General features: G+C 38.2%; 1 protein-coding gene across 9 annotated transcripts in view; it reads right to left on the reverse strand.

The window, feature by feature from the left end:
- The window catches only part of TUT7 (terminal uridylyl transferase 7), a 65,295-nt gene extending 47,772 nt beyond the window's left edge, over window positions 1-17,523 (reverse strand). For 3 of the 9 annotated variants that reach the window (XM_001083489.5, XM_077966296.1, XM_028835299.2), the window contains exons 1-10: window positions 17,438-17,523; window positions 15,737-16,287; window positions 9,362-9,543; window positions 8,745-8,861; window positions 8,054-8,231; window positions 6,136-6,224; window positions 4,062-4,113; window positions 3,091-3,160; window positions 2,157-2,283; window positions 754-873 (exon numbers count right to left, since the gene is read on the reverse strand). In XM_001083489.5, the coding sequence (XP_001083489.2) occupies window positions 754-873; window positions 2,157-2,283; window positions 3,091-3,160; window positions 4,062-4,113; window positions 6,136-6,224; window positions 8,054-8,231; window positions 8,745-8,861; window positions 9,362-9,543; window positions 15,737-16,256 (1,455 nt within the window). In that variant the 5' untranslated portion in view covers window positions 16,257-16,287; window positions 17,438-17,523. Of the gene's footprint in view, window positions 1-753; window positions 874-2,156; window positions 2,284-3,090; window positions 3,161-4,061; window positions 4,114-6,135; window positions 6,225-8,053; window positions 8,232-8,744; window positions 8,862-9,361; window positions 9,544-15,736; window positions 16,288-16,504; window positions 17,214-17,327 lie in introns of those variants that run through there. The other 6 variants (XM_001083813.5, XM_028835300.2, XM_015118023.3 and 3 more) reach the window with 2 other exon arrangements.
- Window positions 17,524-18,161: the final 638 nt, after the last annotated feature.

Raw genomic sequence — 18,161 nt, forward strand, 5'->3', positions numbered from 1 at the left:
TTTCTACACATAAAAGTATATCAAGGTAATACCAAGGGATTAAAAATAAGGTTTCTAAGAGGATGAGCTAATATCATTTTGACTCTTTCGGATGGTCTCTTCCTAAATCTTATTTGAACAAATCGACTCAACATTAATTTATCCAGAAAGAAAGAGTGATCACATGAATTCTAATTCATCTTAAAAATAATGTCAAAATATTATTCAAGAGATGACTATTAGGTTCTGCAACTTGTGGTACAGGTAGCAATCTCAATGTTTATATATATATGTGTGTGTGTGTGTGTGTGTATATATATATATATTTTTTTTTTTACAGGTTATGGAGAGAAATAGATTAGAAACAGAAAGTAAGTTACAGTGTACCAAATGCTTCCCACAGTCTGTCTGTCTGGAGGTGATATGTAAATCCAAGTATCAATTTAGAAAACTGTACCCAAAAAAAGAATGTACCAAATGGTAAATTTACAGGGTCACAGTCTCTTGTTCGTCTCAGGACCACACATATTTCAAAAATTAAGAGATTTTGCAGTCTAGAAAGGTAATAATATCCCTAAGCAGGTTATAGGGCAGCATACTGAAATCAAACACATTAGTATTTCAGCAGTGAAAGGTATGAGTATTCACACTAGTAGAATAAATAAATCCATTATCAGTTCTGGTTAGGTGTCTAGATTTTGAAATTATGCAAAATTTAATTGTGGACCTGTAATAAAATCAGTTCAGATATATAAGCAAAAAAATGTTTTATACCCATGATCCTAGATATACAGGCAAAAGGGGTTCTTTCCTCTGCTGAAGAAAGAAAATGGCCATCAGGGCAAACACATAAGGTGGCAGACCTCCTTCTTCAGGGCGATCTATACTGCAAAGCTACAAACAAGAGAAAAGAAAGTTAAGCATTCTTTTTGTATGAATTTGTCATTTACACGATTTGGCCTAAAACCTGTAACCTCATTCTTGTTTACTACATGATTTACGGTAATTCTTCAGACAAAAATAGCAGTTATGAAATATACAACTTCCTTAAACTTTTGCAACCACATATTGTGGTTTTAAGTGATAGTTTCAGTTTCGAATATTTAATCCTGTTAACCATACTCACTTGTGGATGGCCCTAAAATATTATTTCCTATTTTATTTTTTGATATACATGGTCAATTCATTCATTTGGTTAGAATACATGTTAATGAATTAAAAATATTTGTTCAGTTACAAATGTAAGCCAGTTCAATGGTCCTCTTACCCTAACCCATAGCGTCTGGCATATGCATGCTTTGGTCACAAAGGTTGGTGTGGGGAGAGAATGTGGACAAACTCATCATCACTAATGGAAATAACAACTAAAAAGGCACATTCTACTTAGTGATGAAGCAGGTGGTGGTTTTCAAAGGATAGCATATTATAATTATAATTTACCCAGTGAAAAGTGGGAAATCCTTTGTTCAGGATCCAAGAAACAGGAAGTATCTATTGGTATTGATATACCTGAATCAGTAAAGCTTTTGCTTATCTCTAAAAGCACATACACAGAGTCTCAATTTTTTTTTTTTTTTTTTTGAGACAGAGTCTCGCTCTGTCACCCAGGGTGGAGTGCAGTGGCGCAATCTCGGCTCACTGCAACCTCTACCTCCCAGGTTCAAGCGACAGAATCTCAATTTTATAATCATGACTCAACCTTACATTTTGGGGGAATGTTAAATCTTCTTCTGTTTGAGTATTTTAATTGAAATATATTTAAAACATTATGGAAATGTAAACAAGATCAGAGAGTATCTTCTATTTTTTGCAGTCTCTCTGTATGTTATTGGATATGATATGAGAAGCTTTAGCTCAACTTTCCTTTGCCTAACAACCACTGTGGTAAACTAGTTAAAATGTAAGTTCCTGGGCCTTATCCTCTGAGATTTGACCCACAAATCTGATTTTTAATAAGCCCTATAAATCATTCTGATCTTTTGAGCAATACTGTTAAAGTGAAATAGAAACACTGAATCTTCCATCTGTACATGTTTCCATTGCAAAATTCAGATGCCTTTTTCTTTTGATGTCTATAAATTTGCATTTAAACACTGAAGATTAAATTAAGTAAAAATCAAAGCATACTGCTTATACTATATGTAGAATATATTCATGCATAAAGAACTCAAGCCTACCTTTGCCCAGTACCTAAACGCAATCACCAAAGGAACCAGCTTTGGTTCTAGTTTTCCAAGGGCAGTTAAATGCTTTGTTGTCAGACAAGCATTTTCATTTCCTGCGCTCACTTTACACAGAAGACCACTGGTGAGAGGTGGGGGATGAGGATGGGAAAGAAAAAAAGAAAAAAGTGTTATACAGGTCTGAAAGTGTCTTTTATGCCAACAACTAATATACATGGATAATAAATACTTCAAAAAGAAAAAGCTTAAAAGTGAAAAAAACTTACTACATCTTTATGGGTCATTTAATAAAGTAAATTTTCTTTACAAAAAAGATATCGTGGCTATTTTCTGAGTAACCTTTATTTTTCAGATCCATAATTCTGTTTTCAAATATTAAAATTATTTTTTTGGGGGAAATGCAAATAAGGAAAATATTATAAAATGTTTCAAATGGGAGCATGATTCATCTCTGTAACAATAAAAGAGTGTTTTCCCAAGAGCTGGAGGAATGTGCCTAATGAACAATCATTACAGCCCATAAACCACCCATTTACAGTAGTGACAGTAATACTTTCAAACAGAGGGAGGGAGAGAGATAAACCCGAGAGGTCACACTGTTACTCAGCACTGCCATAAATGCTGCTAAAAAGGATGGCAAATACAGGTGATTATAGCAAGTAACCATTTAATAAGGCTGTTTTTTTATCAAGTTGAAATGGACTGAAATGCTTCCTTCCTATATTTTTTCTTTTAAGTCATTTTATTATTTTTAAAATAGGATTTTCCCCTTTCACATCAAATGCCAAAAGTATAGAGATAATGTTAGTAGGAACCATGTGTGACAACCAAATAAAAAGCTTATAATTTTAAAAATTGGATGTAGTAAAGAACTTGTGCTTTTGGTGAATTGATAGTTAAAAAAATAAACAGCTTAAAGAAATGAGACCTTTGCTTTTCTCTGCACACCACCACTGGCACCCTAGCGTGGAAGTCTGCATCGACATCAATAAAAGAGTCTGAGGAAAGAAGAAAAAAAATATTAAGTGGGTTAATTAAAGCTTTGTTTAAAAGCAGAACCAGATAAAGTACAAGTACCAGTTGTCCCTTAGCTGTGAGTCTTTTGAAAGACCACTACTAAATAATGCTCTGAAATGACTTGAAAAGGAAAAAATATTATATTCAAAAACCAAGTTATCACATTAATATAAAATCCTTAGTTTGTAAAGTGAATGTTTCATTAGAAGTGACTACATCATCGGATAAGAAAATTCAAATGTTACATGGATAACAATTAGAAATATAGGTAATACATTTAAAAACAAAGTTGCTGCAAAAGCTACTAAAATATTCAGTGTCGAAATATGTATTGATTGAAGACAAAATTTAACCAAAACGAGGAGGATGGGGATGACTAATTCAAAAGATGATACAGTTTCATGAGGACTATGTAAAACACAAAAAGCCATAAAGCCCCAAGCTGGACATTATATTAGACAACTGATAAACCTAAATGGGCACAACTGCGGATTCATTAATCAGGGTTGGGTTACACCTATTCACTGTTGGTAAAATATTGATTTTAATCATTGATAAAAACAGATTATCCTTTAGTTTTACCCTCAAGAGTACATTTTACATATTTTGCATTTCTTAGTCACATCTAGGACTCATTTAATCTTTATAAATAGTGACGATGTCATCAAGCTAAAAGCTTTACTTATGAAATGGTTATTCTGCATAGTAGAACTACTAACAGGACTTTAGTTAATAATTCATGGGCATTTGCTTTGCTTTTTGCTTTGGATATTACCCATAAAAATAATTTTAAAAGCATGCCTTGCTATTTTCAAAGTTTGAGAGATAGGATATATCCAAATTATAAACATAAAAATTTTAAAATGTGGAATTTGGCCTTACCACTGTTCTTTAAACAATCTTGAACAAGTAAGAGGACATCTGGCTGAGACATCTAGGAAATAAATCAATGAATACATGAAATTATTCCTAAGTGATTTTGCTTCACTGATATAAGACTCATCCGAAGTTCCCCAAATTCCTTTCTAAATGAGAAATGCACATTGCTACCAAAGTAATTGCTCACTATGCTGTTTGCATATGTCAATCAAAGACAGACAGATCAACACCAAATGAAGATGAATGTGGGCAAGAGACCTACTACACAACTAACTCCTGATTAACTAATTATTGAGGTAATTTGCCTCTCAACAAGTCTCAAAGTGGTAGCTGGAAGTTTGTCAAACTGCTAACAATATTACCTCTCTCTCTAATACCATTGCAACAGATAGCTTACTGGTCCTGGAGTCCGTCTTGCATTTCTTTTTAAAATCCTTGTTTTGCATTGGAACCAGAACTATTTAAAATCATCAACTGTATCCTTACAACTCTCAATGACTTCTTACTGCCCTTCGGTCAAAACCAAATTCTTTAATTACCACGGTCTACACGATTCTGCAAGTCAAGCCCAGCCTACCTTGCCATCCTCATCTCCTGCTCTTCTTTTTCTCGGTCCCTTCACCATACTTACACAACCTTTCTTTTAGCTCCTTGAATATGCCAAGTTCTTTATTGATTTCGGGTATTTGCAAATGCTGCTCCCTCTGCCCGAAACTCTTTTCCTCCCAGTTTCCCCCTATCCTGCAAGCTCTTTTTCATCTTTTAGAGCTCAGCTTAAATGTTCCCTCTTCAAAGAGGCCTTCATGACTGCTTTATCTCTGCCCAGCCCTTGTCATTTTCTATCCCTGAATCTTTACCTGCAGAGCTCTCACTATAATTACAAGGTAATTACTAATCTCCTTTACTAGATGAGTTCCATGAAGAGGAACCATCTCTGTTTTGTCCTTTATAACCTAGTACGTCTGCCATACAAATGGGATTAGTGAATATCTGCTAAATGAATTAATGACACTAGATCAAAATAAAATAACTGCTATGGCTGGTAAATCACTGATCAGAATTTAAGGCTAAAACACAGTCTACTGGGTAGCTTACCAGGTAGCTACAGCAGTCAGGTATAGCAAGAAGTAAGAGGCTGTAAAATAGAACCTCTGGGGCCCCAGAATCTGGACTTTTTTTTTGAGAGAGGTGGGGCTGGCCAGGCTGTTCATGAGCTCCTGGGCTCAAGTAATCCTCTGACCTCAGCCTCCCGAGTAGCTGGGATTAGAGGGTTAAGCCACTGCACCCAGCTCAGAATATAGACTTTTAACAAGCAACCCAAATAACTGCAAACAGATCATTTATAAACAGGCCTGTGGGAACTACCAGTAGAGAAACAGATAATCTACTAAAGTGCCTTCTGGTTTTTTCTTCTTTTTTTTTTTTTAAAGAGAGAGGGTCTCACTATGCTGTCCAGGCTGATGCAATTCTCAAGTGCAGTCACAGCTAACTACAGCTTTGAACTCCTGGGCTCGTGATCCTCCTGCCTCAACCTCCAGAGTAGCTGGGAATACAGAAGTATGCCGTGCCCAGCTACACTCCAGTTTTAAAATTCTAACTCATCAACATACTTTTAAATCATGCTTAAACCAGAAATCCAGGCTAGGTGTGATTCTTTAAAAGCCTAATTATTCTAATAACATAGGTATACAAAAAGAGGAAACTCCAGAGATAATTAAGCTTTCAGATCATAAATGTTTAAATATCTATACTGTTTAAAATCTGAATTCCCTTTCTGCCACTGGAAAGTTGATTTTATCAAGAAAATTTACTCTTTTTAAGTAACAGAACCTAAACACCCCCATCAGGTGCACGTGGTTGAAAAACCAGTGTTGGATGTATAAAAGATCCACAGACTAAAATAAGTATGAAAATTTGCAGAGTATTAAAAAAAAAAAAGCTCTGAAACTGAAGGCAAGCAGATGCTGTCATTACACTTAAAATATCTTCAAATATCTGAAATATATTCATAGTTTACATTTGCAAGAAAGAATTTCCATACCACTCTGAAAATGCCAGCATTTCATTTTGTACTTACAATGGCTGGAAATTGGATGTCAATGTTTACATCCGAATTTTTGAAACCCAATCTGCTACAGGATGACCCATATAATCTTAGGGAACAATCTAAAAAGTAAACAAATAAATGAATAAATAAATAAATAAATAAATGTCATAAATACAGTAAAACTGCTCAAAAGTTGTAACAAAACATTGCTATTTCAGAAACAGAAGCATCAATTAAAATTACACAAAAAAGCAAACTTGTATTCAAGACTAGCATAAACAAAGGATAGAAATAGGTGGCTCTTTGCTCTTCACTTCATTTAACAGGGAAGGCAGCATCAACTATCATTTAGCTTAACAGCCACTCTTCATGTCAGTTGTAAAATGTCAAATTGCTACATTATCATGTATTTTATGAAGAAAATATTATTATCTAAATGTCACATTTTATGAAGAAAATACTATTTAAAATAATTTTTAATATGTGCCAGTTGAAAAAGAATGCCTTTGTTTAAATTTATAAACCTGATAGTATATTCAAGAGCTAATGCAAACGTTTCTTTTCACCTTTTAGAATGCACACATAGGTGTAACTTACTATAAAGAGGTTTCACTAAAACAATAAAAAAAAATCTTTTGACATATTTAATATGAATTTCTCAATATGAACAAAAAGCATTTGCTACAACATAATCCCTATAGATAAACTTTTGAAAAATAATTACAATATCACTGATATAATTTAAAATGCTAGGCAGCAGGCACTTCACTCTTCAGAGGAAGACGTATGTGTGTATATGTGCACTATCTATACTATAGCATTTATTTTCAATGTTTTACTATGATGTCAAAATAGTACCCTTTCTCATCAGGAGTTGGTTTTCTTGTTTGTTTAAGGTTTGCTAAACTTCAAGTGATTTCACTGGGTTTTAGCAGTTTTCCACAACAAAGTACATTCATTTTTACATGAAATTTTACGTAAAAATCATCAAAATTACAATGGACTTTTCAGGAAACACCTATATAATAAGATGAGTAGATTATTTTCCCTTATTCTTATGAAAGTATATCTGTTACAAATACTATATGTATGATCTTTCAGTAGAACAAATAGTTTTAAGATTTATAAGGTGACAAATACAAATAATGATTCCAACCCTAGCTGTGGATCAGAATCACTTGTCGAGCTTTGTAAAAATAGTTGTCCCTGGCTTCACAGGTAATTCTGATGCACAGCAAGGATTGAGAATGATTAAGCTATTCCAACCATTTACCTAAACACGAATGGACAGTGGGGGTTGGGGGACGATGTGGGCTGGGGTTTGTTGCTATCAAGGATTGACAGCAGTTGTGTCAGGCATGGAGCATATCTGACCTTAAATTTTCATGTAATACACTCCAAATAGTTGTCCCCCCTCCCTATCATGCCAAAAGTCTAAAGTTAAAAACAGGCAGAAAACAGACATAACTTGGAAAATCAACTCAACAGTGCATAAAATCCAATACAAATTTATTAAAACTGGTTTTCAAAGTTCACTTTAGATGCTACAATTCTTTTAAGTACAGTTAAATAAAATCTTTTTTTTTTTGACATGAATAACCTGAAAATAACTTCAGGATACTTCTCTTGATTTTAACTCAAAATATGGTGTCAATTTAGATGAGTAGAAAGGCAAACAAATATATACACAGGAGTCCCATAGTGTCCCAATAATGCAGGACATTCAACTTAAAGTTCGCACACAGGGTAAAATTGATAATGCAATGACAATGCATATGAAAGTCCTTGTTACCTTGGGGAAAGCTAGGGAAAACAAAAACCAAAAAAAACAGAAAACATGAGAGCTTCATGACATGGGAAATAAATTTTTATTTGGTGAAAATTACTACTGGTAGGAGAAATGAATGAGGTACTTTTAGGTAGTTAAATAGAAAAATCTAGAAAATACCTGGTAACTTGTGTTGGAACACATTTTCCATGATACGTTTAATTTCTAGCCTCTGTTCCAAGTTCTCATTGTGTAAGCCAAATTCCTGTACCACTTTGTCAATGGCAATGCCAACTGCATTTATCTGGGAGGGTGTTGGTGGGGGTAACGTAGTGAGCAACTCTTCCTCTTGCTTCTCCTTTTAAGATCAAATGTTGAGATTAAAAATGACTTACACATAGTTTTTACCTTCTACCATTCACGAAGACAACGCCCTATAGAGTTTTCTTTTTCTTAGGCCTCCCTTCTCATCTTAGCTGTGTTATTTTTCATCCTATCAAACATACACATACTTCCTTTTGCACATAATGTGGATCAGTGATAACAGAGGATAGGCGGGCATAAGGAGAAAGTGTAAGGAAAGAATATTAAAAACAGCACTTACAAACACTGTTTGCTTTAATACTAGTATAAGGACATATACCTGGGTCCTATCAATGACTTCATATATCCTGATGCTGCCCTTAAGGAAATTCACAAAATTAACCAGTAAATACATCTGACCAGTATTATGTATTTTGGCTCAAATATATTCAATAAATAAAGCAGTAAAGTTATCAATATCATAGCCTTAAGGAGAAGAAAGCCACAAAGATGACAAGTAATAACAACTCACAGGTAAGCAGACTTGTTTGGGTTACATTCAATTTACCTTAATGTTTTTCTTGTGCCTCTTCTCCTTGATATGCTTATGGGCAAATGCAATGGATTCAATTAAAACATCACAGAGTCTGCAGGTGTACTTGGCTGCAGGGTAGTTTCGTGGTCGCTATAATTTGAAGAGATTTATTTAGAGAGACATAAGTAAAACCAAACATTCAGATAAACAAAATCAGCCAGGAAATGATTTCCCCTTCAATTTCTTTTCTCTAAAGAGACAGGAGTTTCACTATGTTGCCCAGGCTGGAGTGAACTGGCTATTCACAGATGCCATTAGAGCATACTACAGCCCCGAACTCCTGAACTCAAGCAATCCTCTTACCTCAGCCTCGCAGGTAATTGGGGCTACAGGAACGCCTGGCTTCTTCACTTTTAAAATTGCTCCTGTCATTGTTCCCTTTATCACTCTCCTAACAGTCATTTTAGGTACAATAGCAATGACTCCTAATCCTATTAAATCACACTGGATATCACTTTTAACTTGTAGTGCTTAAATACTGATAACCAAAGTAGGATATCTAATTGATCACAGCATGCATACTCAATTAATAACAAAATTTAGGCCCAAACCAGGATTCTAACCAATAAATATACATAGAAGGATGTTACCCTCTTGAGCCTGTCAACGCAGTCTCTCTTCAGTCTCTCCTCAGCCTGCTGTAAGCCCAGCAGCTCCTTCGCTGAAAGCACAGACTCGTCGATCACAGGGCCTTCCAAGTCTCCATCCTGCTCGTTTTCCTCATTTCTAGTCTTCCGTGGCTTCCTAGGTCTGGACCTCTGCTTCTTGTTTTCTTCAGTTGGGGGAGAAATATTATTGGCAATATTAAATAATGCTACTCCTGAGTAAAAAGCAGACGTTACATATGCGTGAAATCATGGGAGAGAATAAATCCCATCCGAATGCAGAGCAGAAGGAAAGGTAGCTGTCCCATGGACAACGTGCTTGAATCCCATGGACAACGTGCTTGAATATTGTATTCAGTGAGTGCGTCACCTGCACACATTAATCCATACAAATCAGCTTTTTGGAAAACTTAAAAGAATTCTACTTCAGTCATATAATTTGATTTTTATTATCTCTTCCTGGTATACTGCTGAGCATAGTAAAGCAACAGAAAAATTATAGGCAAGTATATGTATAATTCTATTATATTTAATATATCACAATACATATTGTAAAATATCTTATGTATTCCATAACATCTGTAAGTACACCTGTTATTCTCATTAAAACCATCCACATTTGGTTTCATCTTCTGTAAGTGAACAATCTCAGTAAGGCAACATGGACAATGTACCCCTGGACAACTCAGAAATCAACTATATCCTCATCTGGAGTGAAAAATCACTCATTTAGTTGCAAATTTAGACTTCGATAACACATAAGCGAGGTTCCTCCATTAATATGAAGAAGTCCAAGCCAAAATTTTATTTACTAAGGACAACTATCTCTCATTTTACCTTTGCTTTTATTTTAGCTTCTTTGAACGGCCTGTATGCTGAGCATATTTCAAAGGAAAAAAACAACTGGCAATTGAAACAAAAGTTTTCTCTAAGTACATTTGTTTATAAACTCTGCTATTAGTTCCATAATCCTTATAATGAATAAAAATAATCCTGTTTCTTTTTAAAACCTACAACTTTTCAACTTGTTAAAGTGATTGTGGGATTAAATGATAAAAAATTGCTTTAGATAGTTTTGACAACTTATATCGAGCTTTAAAAAATGAAACTATTAGTAATACATTAGTGCTTGGAAATGTAAACTTACTGAAATGCCCTACATGAAGTAATTCCTCCATCAAGTTTTCAGAGGAACTCATGACTACTAGTATGGCAATTACAATGAACTGGCTGGCTGAAAAGGAAATTTTATAGGACCTCCAATTTTTAAAAAGCTTGCTGAGAGCTCTAAAGAATAGGCAGCAAGCATTGTGCTAAAACTACCTGAGATGACAATCACAAAATTCTGCAAACAACTTCCATAATATGAGAAAATTAAAAAAATTAAAGTGTTGGAAAAGTTGTTTCAAAAACTCAATCAAAATGCACTGAACAAATAAAATACTAAAAGGTAAGTTGTCATTTCAACAGAAAATCAGGCTACCTTGGGCTACCTTAATACTTCCTTTTTAATACCCGCCTACTCCTGATTAAATTATTATAATCTTTTAGGGCCAGCATTTCTGGTAGAAAAAAATTTCTTTTTCAGATAAGCATTTCTTCTACTTAGAGATATATCCATGCTCATTTAGTAAACATTATCGAAAAAAGTTGCATCTAACTTCAGTGTTTATTACAGGTTTCTTAGGCAAAAACTCATTACAAATTTAAAATAACATTGCAATACCCTTTAGAAACGCCCCTGTTAGTTCGCAAGCCAGTTAGCGATAGGGAACCGAATTCCTTTTTTAAACTCTTCCTCTCTTCTGGTCACAAAGGCTTCTCCACATAACTATATTTGCTGTCATTTTCTAGAAAGAGTAACTTCTTTCTTCCTCCAAAGACCACAATTAACTCCTACTGCTTTTATACAGAAGTGGATGGCTGCAGAAATTCTGTCAGATAACGGCAGCTACCACGATGGTGTATCTTATTGTGCAATAGATGTAAAGCACTTTATATGTACTGCCTCATTTAATCCCTACAGCAATCCTGCTAATACTAATATTGTCCCCATTGTACAGATGGGGACAATGCTAATCCAAGAGAATAACTTCTCCAAGAACACATGGCTAAATCAAAGGGATTGAAAATATAGATTAAAATATGGATGGGGCCAGGTGCAGTGGGTCATGCCTGTAATTCCCAGCACTTTGGGAGGCTGAGGTGGGAGGGGCTGCTTGAGCTCAGGAGTTCAAGACCAGCCTGGGCAACATAGTGAGATGTTATCTCTAGCAAAAATGAAAAAAATTAGCCAGGCAAGATGACTCACTCCTGTGGTCCCAGCTAATTGGGAGGCTGAGATGGAAGGACTGCTTAAGCCTAGGAGGTGAGGCTGCGGTGAGTCATGATTGCACCATTGCACTCCAGCCTGGGTGACAAAGTGAGACTCTATCTATAAAACAAACAAACAAACAAAGGATGAAATCCTGAAATTCAGCCTTCTAACTAACAACATAAAAACTGGAGAGAAATTACTAAAATCCCTTCTTGGAACATACACATTCACATCTGGAGTGGACTAGCACCGAAAGACAATATAACCTTCTAAACCTAGTTTCACAGGCATGGGTGGTAAAAACTGTCAAAATCTCACCAGAGGGACTCTTGGAGGGTAAAGCTAGGTACCGACGAAAAATTGTCGGCCAGGTGTGATAGTTCATGCCTGTAATCCCAGCACTTTGGGTGGCTGAGGCAGGCAGATCACCTGAGGTCGGGAGTTCGAGACCATCCTGGCCAACATGATGAAACCCCATCCCTACTAAAAATACAAAAATTTGCTGGGTGTGGTGGCAGGCACCTGTAATCCCAGCTACTCGGGAGGCTGAGGCAGGAGAATTGCCTGAACTCGGGAGGTTGTGGTAAGCCAAGATGGCACCATTGCGCTCCAGCCTGGCTGACAGGAGTGAAACTCCACCTCAAAAAAAACAAAAGAGAAAAAGAACAATTCTCATAATTACTTGGAGGAAGACTACCTGGCTTACCTCAGATTTATTGTAATAAGAGTTCCCTATATTCAGCATTCCAAGTTTCCCATATTTTATTTGCATATGGTTCACAAAGGACATGTGTATTTGAGTGGATGCTTTCCAGCTAAGATCATTAATGGCAATGTCCCAAATACATTAAATTGGCAATCTAGGACATTTGAGGGCTAAAGTAGGGGCAGTAATGTAGAGCTGAAAAAAACAGAAGGTAGTACTGTATTTAGGGGAAAACAAAAAGCAAATGTATCATAATTTCCATTATATCTTCTCACATTGTTGAATAAGACCCTTCCTTATTAAGACACAATTTGATAAAGAAATTTCAATCTCTTTAATGAGATCCTTTTTAGTTTATACTTTCAGTTGAATCTCTCTAAAGTAAATAATGTTATACCAAAGCTTAATGCTTCCTATATGAAGATTTTCAAGGGACAGAAACTTAATTCTTTACTTAATAACTGTGAAAGCATATACCTGTGTGTCATACAGGGAAAACATGCAAGCTTTTGAATTACCTCCAATAAAAAGATAGCAAAATTAATCTCCTATTCAAATACATTTAAAAGCAACTTCTTTAGTTGCTTTTATAAGAATACAAATAAAATAAGAAAACATAAGTTTCTGTGGTCAGCAAACAGTTCCTTTTAATGTCTAGCTGCAAATTTTTGACAAACTTTCTTTTTAAAATGCTTCTCAGCCGGGTGTGGTGGCTCACACCTGTACTCCCAACACTTTGGGAGGTTAAGGCAGGCAGATCAGGAGGTCAGCAGATCGAGACTAGCCCTGGCCAACATGCTGAAACCCTGACTCTACTAAAAGTACAAAAATTAGCCAGGTGTGGTGGTGCATGCCTGTAGTCCCAGCTACTCAGGAAGCTGAGGCAGGAGAATTGCTTGAACCTAGGAGGTGGAGGTTGCAGTGAGCCAAGATCGCACCACTGCACTCCAGCCTGGATGACAGAGTGAGACTCCATCTCAATAATAATAATAATAATAATAATAATAATAATGTAAAATGGTTTTCAAGATCAACTTCTACAAGACTGACTATAGGTAACAAAATTGCCCACATCCCACCTAGACACAGTAATACAGAAACACTTAAATAGACACAATTTTTAACAAAGAAAAGCACAAATTAAAAGCCCAGAAATTATCAAGAAATGTTCAGCTCCGCCGTCAGGATTTCAGGCCCAGCGAGGCTGAGTTAATGGCCAGAGTAGCAGAGTCCCCAATTTTAGTTCTACTTCCTCATTTACTGCTCTGCATAAACAGGTCTGTGTAAATTTAACCTCTCCGAGCTGCAGCTCCCTGATTTGTAAAATTGTGATTACATCTTTGATATATCACAACAGAGTGCTGCATCAGATAATTCTTTAAGCTATTTCTAGCTTAAAGATTTAAGTTTTATGTCTCCCTACTACTTAACGCCTTTATAACACTTCATTCTGTTTCTGCTACTTGATATTGATATATACTCTTAATTTTCCAATTTAAAAATATCTGAGAACCAGGTGCGGTAGCTCACGCCTGTAATCCCAGCACTTTGGGAAGCCGAGGCGGGTGGCTCACTCGAGGTCAGGAGTTCAAGACCAGCCTGGCCAACAGGGAGAAACCTTATCTCTATTTAAAAAATAGAAAAATCAGCTGGGCATGGTGGTGTGCACCTGTAGTCCCAGCTACTCGGGAGGCTGAGACATGAGAATTGCTTGATCCTGGGAGGCAGGGGCTGCAGTGACAGGTCACATCACTGCACTCCAGCCTGGGTGACACAGCAAGACTGTCTCAAAGAAAAAAAAAAAATCAGGCTGAGTGCGGTGGCTCACACCTGTAATCCCAGCACTTTGGGACGCCAAGGTGGGTAGATTACTGGAGGTTAAGAGTTCGAGACCAGTCTGGCCAACATGGTGAAACCCTGTCTCTATAAAAAATACAAAAATTAGCCGGGTGTGGTGGCACGCGCCTCTAGTCCCAGCTACTCTGGAGGATGAGACAGGAGAATCGCTTGAACCCAGGAGGCGGAGGTTGCAGTGAGCCAAGATCGTGCCACTGTACTCCAGCCTGGGTGACACAGCGAGACTCCATCTCAAAAAATAAAATAAAATAAAATAAAAATAAATGGATCTGACAACTAGAAGAATCTACGAAAAAAGAAAAAAATACCAAATAGCACATTTCCCCCCATTTAATATCAGTAAGCACTTGAGACTTTCATTTTTATCCTAAGACCTAGTAAAAATAAAAGACAACCTTTTTGCTTTTAAGTATTCATATGCATGGGACACAAACTCAAACACCTTATAGGTAACCTGTGTATGAACTGGCCACTGTGAGAAAACATGAAAAGGCATCGGGCGATCTAGAAAGTGTCCATATTCCCTGAATGCATTTAAACTAAAAAAATTTATTTAAAAGTGCTGGCCAGTTTGAAGCACATTCTGTACGACCACTAAAAAAATGCTTTCAGTCAATAAACTTACAAGTCCATGTTTCCAACTATGATATTGTTTCATTTTTTGCCATCCAATTTGTGACTTTATTTCATTTCAGTAAATATTACCCATTAGATAAAAATAACCTTCCTGTTTGTAGAAATCATTGCCACATGGACAAAATCTACTTTTTACTTTTAGAAAAACATATTACCTCCTTATTATCCCTTTGGGGCAATTAACCAAGCATGTGAGGGCACTGAGAAATTAGTTTTGGTCTTACTGAAACCAAACAGCAAAGCTTGAATCTATTTCTGACTTTCTAAACTTGTTTCTCAACCTGTTTGTCATGATCCCTTTTGAAAAACAAAGATCTCAGATTATTCATCTCGGGACACTGACACTATACCCAAAAGATGTATCTCCTGTGGCAGGAGATATACGCAGTGTATACTGTGTTTGTACATCAACAAGTAAGTTTTTTTAAAAAAACAACCTTTATATTCTGTCATTTATATTATGAACACATTAATTATTCAAATACAAAATTATAATCATAATTTTGAAAACACAAAAACCACTAAGCAATTACGATATGATCCCCTGGGGCATATAGCTACCCTCCTCTGTAAAAAACACGTTATAGAAAACATGTTTACTGAAGTAAAATGAGCCTTGGGGCAAAGTAAACTTTTAAAGGGATCAACATGTGAAATGTGTTGAAGCTGCCCAAATATCATGATTACAATCCTTAAAATAATCATACTAAGTGACCACTTCTTAAAACAGAAACAATGAAAAACTGGAAACGAAATTGCTGAAAATAACAAAACTCATTTGGATGAAAAAGAATAAGACATTGCTGACTCTGAGGTTGTGCTCTGACAAGTTGGAAAACATTACCAGGACTTCCTGCTTCCATTTCTGATGTGGTTTCTAGGCTTGTTAGGTCTTTATGAAACAGTCGTCTCACAGTTCTGCAGCCTCTTGTGTCTTGCCACCGATAACCGTCTTCATTTTCTTGAAAGGAGTCTTTTCTTTGTCGGTTTATAACAGGAATTCTAGGTCCAGGTTTGAATTCTCTCCAGTTGTCCGAATTACCAGTATGTTCATCAGACAGCCATCTCTTACTCTGATCTTTGTGGTTGTCATTCATCCAAGCAGGTTGACTGTAGATTGGGTTTTTAAATGCATATGGATTGCTGGAAACAGCACATGGTCCTTTTCTGGGGGTATTCCCATAGTTCCCTGGTGTTATCTTTTTTTTTTGAAGGCCCTTTTCCATTTTACTGCCATGGCTTTTAGCATGGTCATCTATTATTAAATAATCTTGTTGGGGGTGACCCCTTCTGAAGTCATCATCATCCATAGTCCCCCGGTCTTTAGTGCGCTTCGCGAAATAAGGTTTTGCTGTATCTCCCATGGTCTTTGACTTCAATTTTCTTACTTTGCACCTGAAAGAAGGCATTTTGGGAAAATATCAAACTATATAACAAGATATCATACAAGTATACAAAATAACACATTTATCGTACAGATGCCCAAAGCCTGTGAAACTCTTTCCCTATTTTTTTAAAATAAAAATTCTATCACATTCTTAATAATCAGTGCAATACTCTAGAGGTTGGGAGGCTTGGTCCTCTAACAGTCTTCATGAAAATTAATACTTACTATTTAGCATGAAGATTAAATCTGTGAATAAGAGAAGCTCTATAGGTTCCAGAACGGTAGCACAGTAGAGAGTACTACTCAAACCAAGTATGGTCGGCTTTTCCTTCTGTAACACAGCGTTTCTCTTCAAAGAAAACCTCATCCCAAGGCAATATTATTACTAAACTACCGAAACAGTCTTTTTTTTTTTAAGTTGGTAATTACTTGTAAGTGTTATACACCGAAACTTTACGTGAACGGAGTACTACATCTTTCAACTCCAATTTTCCGTCCCTTCACCACCACTACTCTGGACAGACTGGCTTTGAGCGCTTAGGTTACGGAAGTGCTGCGCTCCCGACCAAGGTGCAGCCGTAATCAAAGGGGCTGGGTTTCCGATCAAGGGACAACTCCAGCTAACCTCCTCAATCCCCATTCTCCAACCCCAAACAAGTTTGGTTTTGTCAGGAACAGCAATTGCCTGAGGAATGACACTCCTCTTCAATCCCCATCTGACCGCTCCACCACCGATCTGCCTTAGTTTCCACCCTTTTGAGACCGACGTGGAGAAAGAGGAGGCGTCCCTGCACTCCTGGCCAAGAAGCCACCGTGGGGACCAGGAAGCAGGAAGTGACCTGCTGTCTCCATAGGGTTCCAGGGTTCCCCCGGCCAGCCAGGGGGCCAAAGCCGAATGTCTTGACCCAAATCCTATCTTCTGCGCCCGCAGTCTGACAAAAAGTGAAAACACGGACTCGAACCCGAGAGCTCAGTCTCTGCCGGCCTGGGGGTTCCTCGGTCACCCAAACTGGTGCGAGGAAGCCGGAGGGGGATGGAACCAACGTACCTCCGGGGCCAGGCCGGACCACTACTCTGGAGTCCAGGAAACCAACTGGAGAATCAGCCCGGAGGCGAGTCTGGCAGGGACGTTGGGAGAAGGCGCCCAGGAGCACTCACCACCTTCGCCGTGGTCCCCAGCCTCTTCCTATCCCGGCCGGGCTCCCTCTCCGTGTTTTCCTTCGGCCCCACTTCCGGCGCTCAGCGCTGTCTCATTGTGCGCGATTGGGAGCCGACTGTGCCCCCGCCCTAGCGCTCCGCCGCGCACACCGGAAACGCGCGCCGCGCCGCGCCCCGCCCCGCGGTGCCCTGCCCACGCTCCGGCCCCGCCTCCCTGCCTGGCCCCGCCTTCCGCGCCTGGCCCCGCCTCGCCTGTCCAGTCCGGTGCCCCAGCGCACTCCCTCCAGGTGTCCGGCCCCTCGTGTGGGCCCTGGGTGCGCCCCTTAGCGCGGGCGGATTACTGGCTCGCCGGATAGCCGGTTCGCCGGCGCGCGGGGACCAGGCCCCAGCTTCTTACCAGAGCAGCGCCTGCTCCTTCTCTCTCCGGGCTTCGACGCTCCTCTGGTTCCCCTCTCTGCTCCGGGCGCTGAATGCTCGGGAAAGGCGCGGGAGCCCAGACTTAGGCACCCGGAGAGGGACGCGGAGCCGGCGGTCGGGCACAGCCGCCTTCCCCGCGCTCGGGGCCTCGGCTTTGCTCCAGGGTGCTCACCGGTTGCTTCCAGGGGTAGTAAAGGCTCCGAGGCCTCGTAGCGCTCTTAGTGTTTTTCTGATAAGTCGGAGTGATTAATGTTTTCGTGAATTCTTAATTGCCGACCTTGTAGAAATGCCGGCATTTAAACATCCA

Source organism: Macaca mulatta, chromosome 15 (assembly GCF_049350105.2).
Source record: "Macaca mulatta isolate MMU2019108-1 chromosome 15, T2T-MMU8v2.0, whole genome shotgun sequence".
NCBI classification, from domain to species: domain Eukaryota; kingdom Metazoa; phylum Chordata; class Mammalia; order Primates; family Cercopithecidae; genus Macaca; species Macaca mulatta.